The 19,327-nt window shown below is 49.0% G+C and overlaps 1 protein-coding gene across 1 annotated transcript; it reads right to left on the bottom strand.

The window, feature by feature from the left end:
- Positions 1–14,962: 14,962 nt before the first annotated feature.
- Positions 14,963–17,296, bottom strand: FBXL14 (F-box and leucine rich repeat protein 14). Its single transcript, XM_077827327.1, has one exon. It carries the CDS (start codon positions 16,640–16,642, stop codon positions 15,440–15,442), a length of 1,203 nt encoding a protein of 400 aa, XP_077683453.1. The 5' UTR covers positions 16,643–17,296; the 3' UTR covers positions 14,963–15,439.
- Positions 17,297–19,327: the final 2,031 nt, after the last annotated feature.

Below are 19,327 nucleotides of genomic sequence, written 5' to 3'. Positions count from 1 at the left end.
ACTCCACTGTTAAGCCATGGTGGCATTTTTTTATTTGTTTGGAGTATACATTTAGTTTGAGCCTCTGTTACTGCGTTTTTAAATAGTCTCCATGCTGCTTGCAAGCAAGTGAGGAACGTAACTGGCTCATGCTGGGATTTTGCGGTACAGCAGGGTCATCAGTGAACACTAAAACAAGTCCTATCTTAAACCCATGCCAGGACACACATATAAGGTGCGGAGGCGAGTGATGTTTTAATCTATACACAAAGGGCACAACTACACCACCTCCTTGCTGATCCCCAATTTAGTTCATGATAACCCAAATACCTGACTGAAGACAACTGCACCAAAACCAGTCCAGGAGTGTATTCCAAACATGTTTCAGCTCTGTGTATAAAGTCAGGGAGAGCCTTATCTTGTATTAAACCATAGATGGCCAAAGTCTTGCCATTCACTTTGTATTAGTTGTAATAAACTGGATCCTTGTCCGCTGATGCCCATCCTTTTGAGAAACAACTATGATCCAAACCAAAGGGATTGAGAATGGAGAAGCTGTGCTCACAATGTTTAATCTTCTAAAAAGGCCTTTTTGTTTAGTCTCATCTTTTCCACTACTACAGGGATTGAGGAACTTGAGTTCCCACAACCATACTCTCACCCCCTTCTTCTGGGCGTCTGTTTCCCCAGTGCACAGCAGTGTTGTTGGCCATCCAAAGATCATCAAAGGGATGCAGCTGCCAGGGCTGGGTACTCTAATAAGAACCTCCAGGGTGGGCTACAAAATCCTTCATTGAACAAACCCCACCTGACCAACCATCCTCGGCAGCCTCTTTTCAAAAAAAAAAAACAAATCCCTTCTATATCTCCAGGCTACACAGATCTGAAAGGTCCAGTCATCCACACTCGCCAACAAAATAAATTGTTTCCCTTCTGCCACATACTTATCACGCCATTTACCTCTAGCCACAATTCTACTGCAGCTAAGATGTAGGGGGGAACATCAAAACTCATCCACCTGATAATTTACTCAAACTCCTCTAAGCCAACTCCCACTGAGACTGGGTAGAGAGAGGTTTTCAAAACCTCTTCACCCCTTCCTGACACTGTGGGCCTCTCTTGCTCACAAGATACACACCACTCACACCAACTCTCCTAAGTTTTAAGTTCTCACCTTCCAAAATGATAGGGAAATATCCGTACTCACAAAGCTATCCTACCTCTATACCTGTCTCAGTTACAAGATTCGATCGCCTTTCAAACTCAACCCTGCTCCAGCACCCATCCTTGAACACTGGCAAAAATGCTTATTTACTAGCCTCCCTCTCATGGAGACCTAAGTGATAAGTGAGGATACAAATATAAATGAGATCCCTCTTGTATCTATAACCTAGGGCTGCTAGTCTCTGGCCCCTGCAAGAAAGCCCCCTTCTCAGATAATATCTTCCACCATTCCAGAATAATTTCAGCACCCCATGTCCTCCCTCTCTATACCCATACTCCACAGATTCAAACATTCACTGTCTCTCCACTCCCAGTTTTAGTGCCAATCCTTTTGTGAAACAATTTCTTCATCCAATCAAAAAGTATGATCTGGCTCAGGTCCAGCTGGGACTGAGGTGGGGATCTGTCTTACAGTAGTTAGCCTCCTTGATGGAGTCCTGGTTGGTGGAAAGATCAGCCTGTAGTTCAGTGGTGGAATGGCTCTGGGTACTGGCTACTGGAGAGTGGGAAATTTCTTTGAAAGAGGGCAGCCCCGCTACATGGAGCATCTAGCCTACTTCAGGGCAGATCAGGATTGTTATATTTAATGGTTCATCTTGCCTCAGATGTCAGTACCTCCAGCCTCATGATCATTTTTGTTGCTCTTTGCTGAACTCCCTCCAGTTTATCAATATATGTCTAGTACTTTTGTCAGCAGAACTATATATGCAATATTCTAGATTAAAGCTCTGACAAACTATGGAGAGGGAGATTGTTTTTTCCTCATCTATGATGTGATGCCTGTACTTATCTCCAAATAGCTCTAGCACTATTTTGTATTGTGAACCTCACTTACCTAGGTGGACAGCAGAGGGCTTGGTCTTTCCTGTCTCTCTTTCCTTTCCATTCAAGCCTTTTTGTCAAACTCCAGGTGTGGGGCCAGTCCGGCGACTGGGATCACTGCATCATGGCGGGCTTGCCTCTGGACGGTACCAGTCTTGACAGTGCTGAAGTCTTGTCTCTAATGGCCAGGAGCTGAGCCGCAGTCATCTCAATGAGATCTCTTGCGGCCTCAAAAGTGTCTTGGGTGGAGGATGGCTCCAACACCTTCACCTGGCACTGCCCTGCCAGAGAGTCGCTGTGAGCCGGACTCAACGGTGCTTTCTGGGGCGCCGGAGTCGACAGCATGGACTCTTGCTGCCTGGGAGCCAGGTCCTTCCTCTGGTGTAGCAAAGCATCCCCTGGCAGTTCCGCAGCTCTCTGAGGAGAGCGCCATTTGTCAGCCTTTTTGTGCTTGTGGGGCACTGGAGAAGTAGAGCGGGGCCAGGCCACTGCTGCTTGTTGCGGTGCCGGGGATCACTGGTGCTGAGCATCTCTTGCGCTAGAGTCCTTCCTTGGCACCGATTCGTGGACCGATGCCGGAGTGCTCTGCACCAATGTGCTCAGGCCTTGGTGGTCAGGGGCCGCTGGATGGAGTGCGGCTTCCATGTGCAGCTGCTTTAAACGGAAATTCCGCTCCGTTTTAGTCCTGGGCTTGAAAGCCCTGCAGATCTTGCAATGCTTGGTCTGATGCGCCTCCTCCAGAAATCTCAGGCAAGAGTTGTGGGGGTTGCTATTTGGCATGGGGCTTGTGGCATACACTGCACAACTTAAAGCCTTGGGCTCGCAGCATGCCCCAGAGCCCAAGAAAGGGTGAGGGGATAGGGATGATCTCGCTCACCAACGTCGATGCTAACTATACTAAACTACACTAACAACAACTACTATACAAGAAACAAAGAGAGAACTAGATAACTAAGCTAAGGGAGCACTTTCAAGGCAAGCAAGATGCAGTTCCAACGGCCGCCATGTGCGGTTAGAAGGAACTGATAGGGGGTCGGGTCGGCAGGTTAATTTATTGAGTCCAATAGGAGCCGACTTCCCCTCTTTCCCCTGGGTACTCAATCCCCCTCTGACCCTGGCCACGTCCCCATTCCACCCCTTCCATGAGGCCCTGCCACGCTCCCATTCCAACCCCTTCTCCAAAGTCCCCGCCCCAACTCTGCCCCCTCCCTGCCCCTATTCCAACTCCTTTCCCAAATCCCTGCTGCGGCCCCACCTCCTCCCCTGAGTGCCCCATGTTCCCGCTCCTCCCCCGCACCAGTTTGCTAATGCTGCCAAACAGCTGTTTGGCGGCAGCTGGGCGGGAAGCGCTGGGAGGTAGGCAGAGGAGTGGGGATGTGGTGTGCTCAGGGGAGGAGGAGGAGGTGGGCAGGGGGTGAGGGGAGCTTGGATGCCAGTGGGTGCAGAGCACCCACTAATTTTTCCCCATGAGTGCTCCAGCCCCAGAGCACCCCCTGAGTCGGCACCTATGTTGAGTGCCATGAAGGGACCACTCCAGGGAGCTCCCTAACCAACCCAACGGGAGCTAAGGGAAAAAGTTTCCAACGACTGTGCACGTGGCACGCGCACACCTGATTGGAATCGATGTGAACAAGCACTCAAAGAACACTTTGTTACTCACTTTTTCTACCATTCATGATTTCATAGACCTCTATCATATGCCCTGAGTAGTCCCTTTTTTAAAAACTAAACAATATCAGTCTTTTTAATCTCTCCTCGTATGGAAGCTGTTCTATACCCCTAATCATTTTTGTTGTCCTTCTCTGCAGTTTTCCCAATTTTAATGTACCTTTTTTGAGATGGGGTGACCAGAATTGCACACAATGTTCAAGGTGATATTTTATTATCTAGTCCTTATTGCTCAAATCCTTGTCCTTCCATTTATTAATCAGCCTGGAAGAGGTTCGGGGTCGGAGGGTCCCTGTGTGATTTCACCAGGGCTGTTTGCATCCCATACCCTGCAGATGCAGAGCTCCGGAGCTGGATGGAGATTTTTGTGTGCCTGTGTGTGTGTTCCTGTGTCCCCAGCCCTGCAAATATGAGGAGCTGGACTGGTGAGTGTGAGGGCCCAGGGCAGTCCCTGGGTGACCAGTCCTTGGGGATATGTGGGTCTATTACCGCAAATGCGGGGAGCTGGCCTAGGGAGAGTGTGAGGAGGAGGGGCTCTGAGGGATGCACTTTCTTGGCAGGAGGCAGGGTGTGGATTGGCGGGGATCTGGGGCCGGTAGCAGTCGGCCCCCAATTGGTGGGCAATGCTGCCGCCTAGTGCTGCGGAGTGGTCCGTGCGGGCAGAGCAAACCGGGACCGGGCTTCAGCGCCCGACAGTCGCTTTAGTAACCAGGGCCGACCCCGCGGCGGCGGTGCTGCGAGCAGGGGCCCCGGGGGCGAGGCGGCTCCTGGCTTTGTCCCTGTGGACCCCCAGCAACACCGCCAGCCACAGAGAGGGCCGGCAGCGGGTCTCCCCCCACGCACACTGGGGGACCAGGCGCTTTGCCCCGGGAGCTTCTCAGCACCGCGGGCTGCTCCGGCCCCCGCAGAGCGCTCCTGGCTAGGGCCGCGGGCAGCGCCCCCGCGCCCGGCCCGCCCCCCAGCGGGGTCTTCGCCTCTCCGGTGGGAGCCGCAGCGCGCTGCGGCCGTTCGCTTGTCAGCTCCGGAGCCCGGCAGCGTGGCGTGTGCTGCCAGCGCCCCCCTGCATGCATGAGTCGCCACCGCCCCGCTTTGCACCCAGTGGGGTGTGCTGCCCTCGGGAGTCGGGGGAGACCGAGCCACCAGCCCCTGCTTGACAGATCTACGTTACGTAGCCCCTGCCAGGCTAACTTTTTCCTGAGGCCACAGAGGAGCCGCACTTCAGTGAGCACCACCGGCGCCTTTCTCTCGCCTGCTATTTGACAGACTGCGGGCTGCAGTGTGGCTGTGGGGGAACAGGCTGCTCCGGCATCCTCCTGCTAGAAGGGAGCTGTGCACAGTCTTTAATGGAGCGAGACGTGTAGGTGCTCCCACTCTGAGCTGTGCGCCTGCACACAGATCCTAAACCCCGCCCACAGGGCAAAACACCGGGCACACGAAAATATGCACAGAAGCTCAACAATTTGCACAGATAATTTTTTTGAGCATGTGGCCTGTCAAAAATTAGAGGGAACATGGGGTGCTACCAACTTTGTTATTTCTTAAAGAAGCTGAGCGGTGTAATAATGTAACCAGTAAATACATTGGCAATCGATTTTTTTAGCAGGGCCAGTTCATAGCTAATAGTCAGGTGGATGGTGGGGAGGGGATATCAGAGAATGGGTTGAGGCTGCTTGCAATGTTTTGTTTCCAGCTATAAAAATGGTGCTTAATTCCCTTGTGCAATTACAAAAGCTCCAGCAATAATTAAGCTCAATCTTCTGAATAAGGAGATGGGCTCAATGGTGGGTGGAATAAAGCCCCCATTTCTCAGCTGTGGCAGTGCTCTTACTGTCTCCTGCCACTGGCTGGAGCCTGCCCTTTACCCCCTGCCACCATCCCTGAGTCTGCCTCCTGCTACTAACCCCTGGCCCCCTAATCCTGGCCTTTACCTCCTGTCCTCCTTCCTCAGCCAGTTACTTAGTAAACTCTTATTGAATTTTCCCTACTCTTGCTTCTGTTGCCGTCTTGCCTTGTAACCCCCATCTCTGCTGTCAGAAGGAACAGGACTGGGTGGTTCTGAGGGAAGGAGCTGGTAGTTGCCATTCAATTGTACCATGCTAATAAGGGACTGCCCCTGAACCCAGGACTAGGGCCAGAGTTGTGGGGAAGGGCTGTCTTAGAAATAGCTGCAGTCCAAGTATATTCACTTCTCTTCCAGCCAAAAAGTGTAGGGACCTATTAAGTAATAAAGAGACTATACAAGCAGGGAAGAACCCTCACCTCTTCTGTACTGGACAACCTACCAGAGAGATTCTGCACCAACAATTTGTGATCTAGAGCACAAGACTTTTGATCCATACTTTTATGGGCCCTGTGCCCATTGTAGTCCAAAGAGTGTGAGATTGACTGCAGTGCCCTTTTAAACAGACAAGTTTAACACTATGGGGCAAGGGCTGCTGCAGTCAGCACTGCCAAGCTTGGAGTCATATGGGAGTAAAATTGGGCACCTCCTTGGGCTAATTTGCTCCTTCCCCACCCTAATATCAGCTGTTTCAGTAACTGGCAGGGGGTGCTACTGTGAGGAATGGAAAGAAATTGGCGTGCAGAATTGGCTTAGTTGCTCTCTGGGTGCCAGCCAGGATTTCAGCTGGGAAAGCTGTTAGCTATCCTATGTCTCTCTCACTCTCCCTGCCTTGGTGCTTGAGGGAGAGTACTTCTCCCTGCTCCTCTCCCCCCAAATGAAATATTTCAGTGTAACATTCTTGATCCAAGTTGTTCTTGGACTGCATCTTCTTTACTTTGCCCCATTCTGTTTTGCTACAGTATTCAGGATAGTTATTAGAGAAATCAGATGAAGTAATTCTCTCTCCTCACTATTTCACAAGATCCATTCTTTCCCCCACTGTAAAAACAAACACACAGAGGGATTTGTAGCACATTTGTCACTTCAGCCAAATGGCAAAAGGTAACAGAAAGGGCAGAGCTTGTCCAGGTTTTTCTGTTGGGAAGACTATGAAGCAATAACTACATCTTCCAAATTAAAGCACATTCTGGGAGAGGAAAGATGGTTCCCTTGTGATGGGGCAAAAAGTGTCTTATAGAACTGCTCTTTCACATTTGGCAGCGGAATTTGCAAAAATGCACATACTTAGTCTGTCTCAACCAGGGGTGTTTAGAGATGAGTTTCAGAGTAACAGCCGTGTTAGTCTGTATTCGCAAAAAGAAAAGGAGTACTTGTGGCACCTTAGAGACTAACCAATTTATTTGAGCATGAGCTTTCGTGAGCTACAGCTCACTTCATCGGATGCATACTGTGGAAACTGCAGAAGATGAGTGTAACTGTCAAGGAAGGAGAGAGTGGGTGGGCTTTTATTGCTGCTTAATGCAAGTCATTTTAGTTTATCCCTCAAGGTAGCTATAAGTAAATATGGTTTGTTTGAATACTTCTGATAAAGCATGTTTCCCTACACTCTTACATGTTAGTTGGAGACTTTGCAAGCTTCTTCAGGTACTCATGGTATTGTAAACGTTTAGACACCTTGCACTAAGGCAAAGAGAACCAACCTCAAACAGAAGGGACAGGGTTAAAAAAAAGAGGATAGGGAGAAATCATTTAATCTTCAAAATCACAGCTGGGGTAGCTCTGTGTAGAAAAATTAGAATCATGAAGAGGGAAGGGAATTGACCTACCATAGATCCTTTAGCAGAACAGCTCTGTCCTCGGGCCAGTAACCTTTTTCAGCAGGTAGGAGCTACATTTAAATATATATATATATATATAAACCTTTGGTAAATACTCACAGGAGAAATACAGTAGCCATATATCTCCGCTACTTCAGTTTAAATCTTCATTTAGATAGTGAAAGTAATTTGGTTTTTACTTAGGGATTGTCTACACTGGCAATTTACAGCACTGTAACTTTCTCGCTCAGGGGTGTGAAAAAACACCCCCGAGCGCAGCAAGTTTCAGCACTGTAACGTGCCAGCGTAGACCGTGCTGGTAGCTACGCCCCTCGTGGAGGTGGATTTCTTAGCTCTCCCAGCGCTGCGCTGCAACCACGTAAGCCCTGTTAAAGCACTGCCACAGCAGCGCTTTAGCGTTACCAGTGTAGACTAGCCCTTAGAAACCTCCCATTTGAAAATCTATGCTCAGAAGCTGGACAAGTGTGGCTGGCGTGAAAGCTTAGTGTTCGCTCACTAGTATTAGTCTCTTGCTTTCAAACTCACTGTAAACTTCATTTCCCCTTGTAAAGACAAGTCAGCTCTGGATTGGTCTGAAATCATTGCAATGCCACTTAAGGTTGAATTGGCATTTAGTTAATGTGTTTGGTAGATTTAATTAAAGAGGGGGAAAAAGCACTAGTGTCACTGCCAAATGTGGAAGGAATCTAAGTTCTGGCAGAGAAACCTGAAAAACTTTCTCTCACTCTTTATTTCATGCAGCTTAGTGCTGGGGAATTCAGCAGGAAGGACTCTATGGCTGGACACGACAGGGAGCATTATGCAATCATGCCAGCAGCACTGGCATAGTGCCTAGTAGATATCCTTAGGGGTCTTCAAATACAGCCTCAGCCATTCATTTCAGTTTATCGATTATCTTTTCTCCACAGATGGCAATATTAAAGAGCTGCTGGCCAAATAAGTGGGATTTATGGAAGAAGAGAGGGAGAAAACAAAAGAGCCCACTTTGCTTGAACCAGGCTGTGTTTGTAGTGAGACTTGTAGATTTAACAGAACACATACCTTTGAGTTGTTAGTAGCAGCTTGTGTTAACTTCTGTTTTCAATTCCAAAAACTCTTTAGATGACTTGGCCACCCACTTTTCCCCTTAACCCTTCTCTTTCCATGCATCACCATGTTCAAGAACAAGTTGTAGTACAATACAGAGTACCTTGCACTTACAGCATTTTTCATCCTAAAATCGTAGAGCCATTTATATTAAATCTCAACACCTCTGTAAAGCAATTATCCTCATTTATAGATGGGGAGACAAGGGGCCTAATCCAGTACGACAAGTACCCAAAATAGGGATTGTTGTATTGGGAGAACGTAAAATGGAACCCTAGTCAAGGCGACTCCTCTTGAGTACACATGTGCACGCTGACTCAAAATTGTATAGGGGAAACTCCATTATCACCTACCTTGGGGACACCAGCATGCAGGTCGTGTGCCCCACCCTCCTTGGGGAAAAACTGCAGGGAGGAATCAGCCAGTAGGGGCCCTTGTAGAAGCAGCCAAAGCAGGGACCTTCAGACATTCAGAGAATTTTCTAGTTTTGACTAGACTTTTTCTGCTCTGTGCTGAGTGGCTGTTTGCTCCATCCTGCCTCTCCCTCAAGGTCTTTCGCTCATCTTCAAGCTGCATCAGCCAATCTTACCCTCTGTCTCCATCACTCTTCCACTTAGCTCATCCCCTCTTAACTAAACACACCCAAAGCCCTCCAGACAAACCCTGGAACTAACATGCCTTTTGCTGCCATCACATGGTGGACTCTGCTTGTGTGTTCATCCCTTCCCCCCATCCTGTGTCTGTCTTGTACGTTTAGATTAAAAGCTCTTCAAAGCAGGGACAGTACTGCTGTGTTTGTACGATGCCTCATTCTTAGTTGGTCCTTAGGCAGTGACATAACAAACATGATTAAAAATAATGACTGAAGTTAATTGGAGTTTTTCTGTTGACTTAAATTGTAAAGATTAGGATGACATGAATTGACTTCATAGAATCATATGAGATTAGGGTTGGAAGAGACCTCAGGTCATCTAGTTCAACCCCCTGCTGAAAGCAGGACCAACACCAACTAAATCATCTCAGCCAGGGCTTTGTCAAGCCGGGCCTTAAAAACCTCTAAGAATGAAGATTCCACCACCTCCCTAGGTAACCCATTCCAGTGCTTCACCACCCTCGTAGTGAAGCAGTGTTTCCTAATATCCAACCTAGACCTCCCCCACAGCAATTTGAGACCATTGCTCCTTGTTCTGTCATCTGCCACCACTGAGAACAGCTGAGCTCCATCCCCTTTGGAACCCCCCTTCAGGTAGTTGAAGGTTGCTATCAAATCCCCCCATTACTCTTCTCTTCTGCAGACTAAACAAGCCCAGTTCCCTCAGCCTCTCCTCATAAGTCATGTGCCCCAGCCCCAGATCATTTTCTTTGCCCTCAGCAGGACTCTCTCCAATTTGTCCACATCCCTTCTGTAGTGGGGGCCCCAAAACTGGACACAATACTCCAGATGTGGACTCACCAGTGCCGAATAGAGGAGAATAATCACTTCCCTTGATCTGCTGGCAATACTCCTACTAATGCACCCCAATATGCCATTAGCCTTCTTGGCAACAAGGGCACACTGCTGACTCATATCCAGCTTCTCATCCACTGTAATCCCTAGGTCCTTTTCTGCAGAACTGCCGTTTAGCCAGTCGGTCCCCAGCCTGTAGCGGTGCATGGGATTCTTCTATCCTAAGTGCAGGACTCTGCACTTGTCCATGTTGAACCTCATCAGATTTCTTTTGGTCCAATCCTCCAATTTGTCTAGGTCACTCTGAACCCTATCCCTACTCTCCAGCATATCTACCTCTCCCCCCCAGCTTAGTGTCATCTGCAAACTTGCTGAGGGTGCAATCCATCCCATCATCCAGATAATTAATAAAGATGTTAAACAAAACCAGCCCCAGGACCGACCCCTGGGGCACTCCGCTTGATACCGGCTGCCAACTAGACATCAAGCCGTTGATCACTACCCATTGATAATCTAGCCAGCTTTCTATCTACCTTATAGTCCATTCATCCAATCCATGCTTTTTTAACTTGTTGGCAAGAATACTGTGATATCAAAAGCTTTGCTAAAGTCAAGATATATCACATCCACTGCTTTCCCCATATCCACAGAGCCAGTTATCTCATCATAGAAGGCAATCAGGTTGGTCAGGCATGACTTGCCCTTGTTGAATCCATGCTGACTGTTCCTGATCACCTTCCTCTCCTCCTTCCAGTTCACTTCAAAACAACATTTTTACTATTCTCTACCTCCGCTTCCAAATGAGTCATGTTTGATAAGAACTTTGCACTGACCCATCTCTCAGTTCAGAAGTGACTGGAGGGCGAAAATATTATTTCCTCTGTTACACTAGGGAATTATATATTGAGGAGAGTAATTAGTCATTGGTTAGTCTCCTCTGCCCCTTTACTAGCATCATCTCTTTTTTAGAAACCATCTCCTTACAAATAAACAGACATATTGCTCCAGCTCAGACCACTCCCAATAGTAAGACTTATGTTTATGACCAAGAGAGCATTGTCATTTCTGAGACTAGCCCATTTCAAGAGGGAACAATGTCTGCTGTTCCTAATACTACAGGACTTCAGGGAGGCTCTGGTTTCAGCACAATTTCCTAAAGATTTTGGGTTCTATTTAAATAATATGTTGGTCCACGTAGCTTGTTTCTGAGATGAAGTTATAAACAACATTTTAGCCTCAGAGCCGTCCTGTTCCTGACTTTAGAAGGACTTCAGGACCACAGACAAGATGCATGCATATGCAATTTTGAGGTCTGCCTTAGTTCAGTTATCCACGTTAACATGTGATTGAATGGGGCGAACAAAGCATCTATATACTACAGCTTGCTGTCTATATTTTTGTTAGAATCTGGTAAGCCTGTGACCTAGCGAGAGGTACAATTTACTATCCCTTGCAAGGACCATGGCTAGCTATATCAAATATTAAATATCTACTGGTAACTTGAACCTGGTCTGGAATTCCTATTGTTTACTGGGGTTCACACATCCTGTTTTCAGTCAAGAAAGTATTGTAATTTTTCTTTAAAAGGGAAGAAAAAGATCCAATACCTCTCTCCAAGTAAAGGAAGATGGATATAGTGTCAGGCTCAATTAGATCCAATTGTGATGGCTTTCCCCAAAGGGAACAATGCAGCTTTTGTGATGCACTCCCAACAGAAAGCTTGGTAGTTTTACAAAAATAATCCTGCAGCCATCTAGGTGCTGGCCCTCCTCCCTGGGGTTCAGAGGAGAACCCAGTGAAACTCCGCCGTCCTAGCAGGAAGTGGGATTTTTTTAAAAGTGTGTGGGTGGGTTTCTGCAGCATGAAAGAAGGAATTATGAATGCTCTAGTTTCAGTCAAAAATACATCAAAATATACAAGCCAGAAAGATTACAACTGGAGACAGCCATAACCTCTTTGCTAGGGCTATATTGTGGAGAGCTCATCTACCTGGGTGTAACTTGAGAGAAGCTGGCTAGGATAGAATAGTTTGGATGAAACAAAGTAGCCTGCTACAGCACTAGAAGTACTTAAAATGCAAATGTACAGGAACTCCAGACCATCCCCCACTGCCCCTCCTCTGCATGGAGGAAAGCAGCTTAAATACAGCCAGGCCTGGAGAGGAATGTTAAAAAGAGGGGAAGAATCACCCTCCTCCTTTCCATAGGGACCCTCACATGGCGAGATTCAGTATGCATGACTGAACAAGCAAGCAAGCAAGCAAGGACAGCTCCTCTTTTAACTTTCCTGAACAATGGCTTTGCTCCTTCCATCATTTCACATTCTCTCTAACCCCAACCCTTCTTTAAAATAAAAAGGGGGGGGGGGAGAAAGAGAGAGAAAGCCCTGCTGCAGTACTTAGAGGGGAGAAAAGCTTTGTTTCATGCCCAATAAACAGCTTAAGCCCCTATCTTGAACAACAATACAAACCTCACATCATAGAAGTCTAAAAGGGACCCTGTCAGGTTAGAAGTCATACGTTAAAAAGAAAGATTTCGATGGTATAAAAGGACATCTTAAGATTATTAGAACAATGTTAAAAATCCAATTTTTCCCATTTCCTCTTTACTTTTATCTCAGAGTGTACAATGAAAAAGTGAAACAGTATAGTCAGTTTTCTAGTTATTCACTTCTAAGTTCTCATGCACTAGCAAAAGACAGCAATTCTGTGTTGTTAATATTGCAGGAAAATTTTTGGGGTGTGGGGAAAGAGCAGAAAACCAGTTTTCATGGACTTTTAAATGAAACAGGAACATTGCCATGTGTCTTAAGTTTTTTGAAAACGTTTTCCCCCCTAAAGTGTCAAGTTTGATCTACTACACATCACTTTACCCCTATGTCCCTTCATAACAAATTTTATCAGTTGCAGTTTGCCCAACCCCAAAATGAACTGGTACCCCAACATTAATCTCCACTTTCACTCAATTTATCTGAGAAAGTCAGCTGTTCTCATATACACTATTGGCCTTTCCAAAAGGAAGCAACGCTCTCTTGTACATTTCTAATTATTACATTACTCAACATCCTGCACAGGATTGACCAGACTCCCCATTTCCTTTTACTCAGACCAAGTCACTCACTAAGTCAAGAGCACAGGCGAAACCCTCAATAAGCACACCACGTTTCTTGCGACCAGTAGACAAGATACCTACCTTTAAAAAAACAAAAACAACACAGATACAGCTTTTTTTCAAAAACATACTTCATATTTCCTCTTTTATTATATAAATATCAGTTTAACCTTTTACTGTAAGAATATAAAATGTTTTAAGAGGATCTTTGTTTTTTTTATACAAATTCACAAACAGTACAATTAATCCATAGGGGTCTCTGGGTTTGCTTTAACTCCATGGTCTGGCCTGTTATTGTTGAGGATTTGAGATTTTGAATTAAAAAAAATAAGTAAAGAAAAAAGGCCAACATTTGTTTCTTTAAAAATTCATCAATTATTTTTCCTCTTTAAAATAATAATTAAAAAAATCTAAAGAACCAGCTCCATTTTACTGACAGAACAGAGATAAGACAGATGAATTTCAGTCTCCTCCCCTTCACATCGCAGCCTCAGGCCCTGCAGGCCTGTTCTGCTCCTCTCCCCACTTACAAACAGGAAGCCTCACACAACAGTGACCTTTTTTTGTAGGTGATTTGGGAGGGAGAGGGGAATATTTGCATATATATATATATATATATATATATATTTTTTTTTTAAGAAACTGAACTTGCATTTCACACATTTCAATACCCCAATCCTCAGTATGGATTCTCACATGTTACACATGTTTGTGCTAGAGGAATAAAAATGCAGAAGCACAGCTGGATCCCCAAGCCCCAATGGAGAGGGAGGGAGAGGCACAGTCAGAATGTGAAGGTGGGGCACATTAGGGAAAGCTTTTTAAAAAAAAAAAAAAAGTTACAAACCCAAGGGGCATCTTTCCAGTCTAGGCACAAAAATGTTTCAGTCTCAAAATCTCTTTCTTGTAAGAATTCCAGGGCTTTAGAGAAAAAAGTAACAAATTAAAACGAGGTAGCCAGACATTATATATATATTTATATATATAGAATATATTCAGCAGAAAAAAAACGTACTTAATCCACAAGAACAGCAACTTCAAATGTCTTTAAAAATAAAACCATGGAAGAAAATGAATACTGAAGAAAGAAAGGATGAGAAAAAGGATGTAAGCAAGGGCAGGGTGGTGGTGGTGGTAAGAGGCTGTTTTGTAGTAATAATTTTTTGTATGCATTTCAAAATAAAACCACGTCACAGTATCTCAAATGAAAGCAAAAATGAAGCTGGAGATTCTTCCTTAAGTCCCTTGGGCAGATAGGAGCTGGTCATCCCCTCCGCCCCATTCGCCCCCAATCCAAAGGGGAAATGAATGTGTGGCTGGATATGTCTTTATCCCCACTTCTAAGAAAGAGAAGGCAGGGAGGAAGAGAGAGAAAAATGAAAGGGAGGATGAATGGCTAAGGTGACTCCATCCCTCCAATGCAGGTGGGACATTTGAAGAGACTGGGATCTGTCTCCTTCTCTGTTGGGAATGGGGTATGGGGAAAATGGTGTCTTCATCCCCAGTATGAGGAGGAGGGAGAAGTATTAGGAGTCTATCTTCATCCCCAGTGCAGAGAGATGGGGAAAAGAGTGGAGGGTTTAGGCACTCTCTCCAACCACAGTGCAGGGTGCAAAGGAATCATGTCCCTGTACTCAACTCGGGAGGGGAGGGGACCAGTGTAGCTCTCTCTATATTCAATGCACTGGAGAACTGGTGTGGTGGGAGATTGTATCCAACCACAGGGCAAAATGGGGTAGAAGTGAAGAGGGGGTGGGACTGGAAATAAATGGAATATGTATATCTGGGAAAGGCTATTTCTGTCACAATCCCCAGTTGGGATGGGGGAAAAAAGAATTGGAATGGCTTGACAAGGGGGTGTCTTTGTTTGTACCCAGCGCAGAAGGACTGGGGTCAGTGGATATGGAACATGCAGCTAATAAGCTTTTTTTTTTTTTTTTGGGGGGGGGGGGGGGTTCCCATTTCCATTCCTACCCCCATTAGAGAAGGTCCCTATTCCCAAAACTGAGCAGGACTGGAGGTGAATAAGAATAGGGGGCTTTCTTCATCAATCCCTAGTGCATGAGGGGTTAGAATCAGAATTGGAGTGGGGAGGGGTATCTCCAGCCCCAGTGCATAAAATTGCAAGCCTCTATCCCCAATGCAGAGAAGGATGAGGAAAGGGGTACTGTATTCCCAATGGAAGGCTGGGGATGACATGGAAGAAATGAGGGTTCTCTCTCTTCCCTCTCCTGCCCCAGCCAGTGCAGAGGTGGGTAGGTGGCATGGAAGGGATGGGGTGGGCTCTCTCTATCCCTGCCTCCTTCCAGTGCTGGAGTGGGCAGGTAGCATGGGTCTGTGTGTGCGCCCCCCCCCCCCCACTGCAGCAGTCAGTCAGTGAGTCCCTCCAGAGAGGATGGAGGTCTCCAGGTGCCCCCTCCTCTCACCTCACCTTCTCGCTCTCAGTCATTTGCCAAAGTCCCAGGTTAAGCACCTTGAGACAGGGCAGCTGCGTGATGCGCTCCAAGCCCCGCTTAGTGATGCGGGTGCAGCCATAGAGATCAATGCCTGTGAGCTGGCTGAGGTGCTCCGCAATGAGCTCCAGGCCCTTGTCAGTGATACGGACACACTGGCCAATGTTGAGCGTGCGGAGCCCGTGCATCTGGCGCACCATACGGTTGATGCCTTCATCGCTGATGTGGCAGGAGCAGAGGGAGAGGGAACGCAGCCCATCCAGGCCCTGTGCGATATAGGCTAGGCTCTGGTCCCCCACCTTGTCACAGAAGGAAACATCGAGGCCCGAAAGGCGCAGGCTGCCCATGGCCAGATGCATGATGCCTGTGTCGCTGATGTTGTCACACGAGCGCAGGTTGAGGCTGCGCAGGCTGCTCATGTGGGACAGGTGGAGCAGCCCCGCATCAGAAATGCCCCCACAAAAGCTGAGGTTGAGCTGGCGGAGGCGTCCCAGGCCTCGGGCCAGGTGCTTTAGTGAGAGGTCGCTGAGCTTCTGGCAGTCCTGCAGCGTGAGCTGCTCCAGCCCCAGACAGCCCTCAGCTGCACTGCGGGTCATGCCCGCCAGGTGCCCAATGCCCACGTCAGAGAGGTGGCGGCAGGAGCGCAGGTTGAGGCTCTTGAGCCGCTGCAAACCCCAGGCGATAAGTAGGAGGCCGGTGTTGGTGATGTTGCTGCAACCGCCCAGCTCCAGCACCTCGAGGCCCTTGAGGTACTGGGCGATGCGGCCCAGGCTGCTGTCGGTGATCTGTTTGCACAGGCTCAGGTTGAGCGCCCGCAGCGAGCCGATCTCCGCCACGAAGGCATGGCCCAGCCCGTTGTCGGTGAGGTTGTAGCAGCCGCTCAGGTTGAGGCTCTCGATCTCCGCCATGCCCTGGATCACGTAGCTCAGGCTGCGCCGCAGAGACAGGATCTGCACCCGCCGGATGCCCCGCGCCGCCAGGCTGGGGAAGAGCGAGGGGTTGGCGCGGCGCAGGTGCAGCTTGGCCTCCACGCCCCGCCACACGGAGCGGTGGTAGGCGGCGTCCCGCCAGGCCGTGCACACCTGCGCCGCGCGGCCCTTGTCCCGCACCTCCAGGTACCCGAAGATCATGGCCAGCAGCTCCGGGAACAGGCAGGAGATGTGCGTCTCCATCGCACAGCCAGGCCCGGCCGCCGCGCCCGCCGGATCCCCGCTGCTCGGCTCCTCCGGGCCCGGCCGGCCGCCGCGCCCGCCGGATCCCCGCTGCTCGGCTCCTCCGGGCCCGGCCGGCTGCCGCTTCCGCTGGGTCCCCGCTGCTCGGCTGTGGCTGCTGCCGGCTCCGGGGCCCTCACATCGCCGCCCCGTGTGACAGGCCGGGGGGACGCTGCTCGCGGAAGGGGCCCGGCCCGGCTCTGGGGCTCCAGCCGCCGCCTCTATCCCCGCCCCGGGCGGGCCGCGCTGCGGCCCCCGCGCTGCTGCAGCCGGTGCGGGCGGGCCGCCCCGTGCCGCATTGTGCCGCCTGCCCCGGGCGGGGGCTCCCGGAGGCGCCTCTCGGTCCCTGGTGCCGGCTCCGAGCCCCGCCGCCTCCTTTGTCTCCGAGCCGCCTTCCCAGCCCCGCAGCCCGGGGCCGCCCGCAGCCCGCTGCCCCGCGCGGGGGGAGAAGGGGCCGCGCCGCCGATCCCGACCCCGCCGCTCTGGGCCCAGGCTCCGCGCTGCCGCCGACGGGATCCGCCTGCTTCGCTCCTCCGCGCTGCGCTCGCCGCTGGGCCCAGGCGCCGCGCTCCGGCCGGGGGGAGGGGGAAGAGAAGGAGGCGGCGCTGGGCTGGGTCTGGCGACGGCTGAAGCCTTCTCCTCCCCCAGCGCAATGGTACGATCCGGAACACTCCGAGCCGTCACCCTGGAAACAGCGCGGCCCATTCTCTGCGCTCGCGGATTAACCCCTGCCGCGCCGCCACCGCCGCGCTGCCCCCCTCCCCGGGAGCTCCCGGCCGGGAATTCCCTTCCCCCACAGCCAGCCTCGACCTGGCGCCTCTTCCTCTCCCGAAGGAACCATCCCCCCGCCGCCAGCGGGCCGCAGCCCGAGTCCCCGCTCCCGCCCGGCCCAGCAGCAGCCGGACGAGGGGCCTGGACACGGTCACCCACCGAGCCGTGCGCTGCCCCGGCCTCAGCACCGCTCCCTGCCCTCCGCAAGTGTCTCCAGAGCCCCCGGAGAGCCCCCTCCGTCCCTCGCGCTGCAGGGCGGCATATCACACGCTCCCCCCGCTGCCACTCATCGCTGCCGGCAGGTTAAGGTCACAGCTTCCCACCTCCCTCCAAGCCAGGAAACACCGTAGCCATATGTCTGGGGAACTTCAGCTCAGCCGTAAGGGCCCCGGCCGCCCTGGCTTTGTCTCGATTTGGGGGAACTAAAGCCCTGGTGTAGGCAGGGCAGCTTGTGTCTTCATAGGCCTGGGGCTCTGGGTTTCAACTCGACCAGCAAGCACGTGCTGAAGTACAGCCTGCCCTGTCTGCCCTAGAGTTGTTAGGGGAGGTGCTAGCTAACGTGGCCTTTAAAAAAAACAACAACCCTTTTTCACCCTTGTCTAGGCCTAATTTCCCATGAAGCTCCCTAGGAGTCTGTGAGCTGAGAGATTTGGTTAATTGTGTATCAAGGTGACATTAAACAGCAAGGCTGGGCTAGTCCATTGGCTCCGCACTAGGAAGTGAAACCAGGACAGAAAATTGTTTTCAGCAATGGGGCATGTGAACAAATATTGAAAGTGGTGTAAGTGCTAATGTAGACTAGGCACAGGTCATTAAAAGGCATTTCAAGTACAGAGTGCTTGAGACTTGTATTTGCCTGGTCTTAACAACCTTTTGTGCATTAGTAAACATTGTACATGTTAACGTGGGTGCAGCTGCACTCATGTTAAAAGCAGCTTAAGTGCTAGTATAGGCCAGATAAAACTTTTCAAAACAGTTTCAGAAAACAGTATTGCCTTTTTCTATTGGAAAAGTACAACAAAATTCCCACTGGGTCAGGTGAACCTGGGGAAGCCTTAGGACTCATTTTTAACACTGTTTTGGTAACTTACTTTTTAGCATATTTAACTAAAACACTAACAAAACTGATCTGGTTACTGGAGCCTAGATTATACTACAGCTCCCATGAGCCTGGCTGAACTGATAGCACTAGTTTTAATTATTTTATCCGTGTCCGGCGTAGAAAAGGAATTTAAACTGTTCTCAGTACTGATTCTGGGGAGATAATTGGTGGAAACCATTTCACCAATGGTTATTTCACCTAGCATAGACAAGTTGCAGTCATGAGTTAAGATTACTATGAGAACCATCACTGATGCATTTCCTGATTTAAGTGTTTACAGCCATAAATTGAGCATTATAGTTTTATTTCTGTTTCCCTCGGGTCTTTTTGTTTTTAGGTAAAAGGGGAGATTATAAGGCTAATATCTCTCTTGATTTGTGCAGTTCCAGGCTTGAATCTTAAATAACTGTGAATCTCCACAATGAAATAGCTGCAAAACACCCATACTCCTGTTGATAGTATAAATTATACATTATTCTGTAGTTCATTGATAGCATGTTAACTCTAAATTCAGAGAACATTTTGTACTGCACATGTGCTAAGCCATTTTTTAAAATCATGCATATAATGTTTGTTTGGATTCTTGCTGCATGTTTGCCAGGAAACTAGTTATTTGTGATGAATAGCCACCAGGAAATATATGGGCCCTGATCCTGCATTCTTATCCACTTACATGATTTCCTATATTAACTTGAGTGAGTTTCTGAATGGCCATGTGGGGTCTATTATAGCAGATCTTACTGCGTGTTTGAGATCTAAACTTGTAAAATTCA

The sequence above is a fragment of the Eretmochelys imbricata genome, chromosome 1, assembly GCF_965152235.1.
Source record: "Eretmochelys imbricata isolate rEreImb1 chromosome 1, rEreImb1.hap1, whole genome shotgun sequence".
In the NCBI taxonomy this organism is placed as follows: domain Eukaryota; kingdom Metazoa; phylum Chordata; order Testudines; family Cheloniidae; genus Eretmochelys; species Eretmochelys imbricata.
Note: the sequence above shows the minus strand (reverse complement) of the source record. Positions and strands in the feature narration are given on the sequence as shown.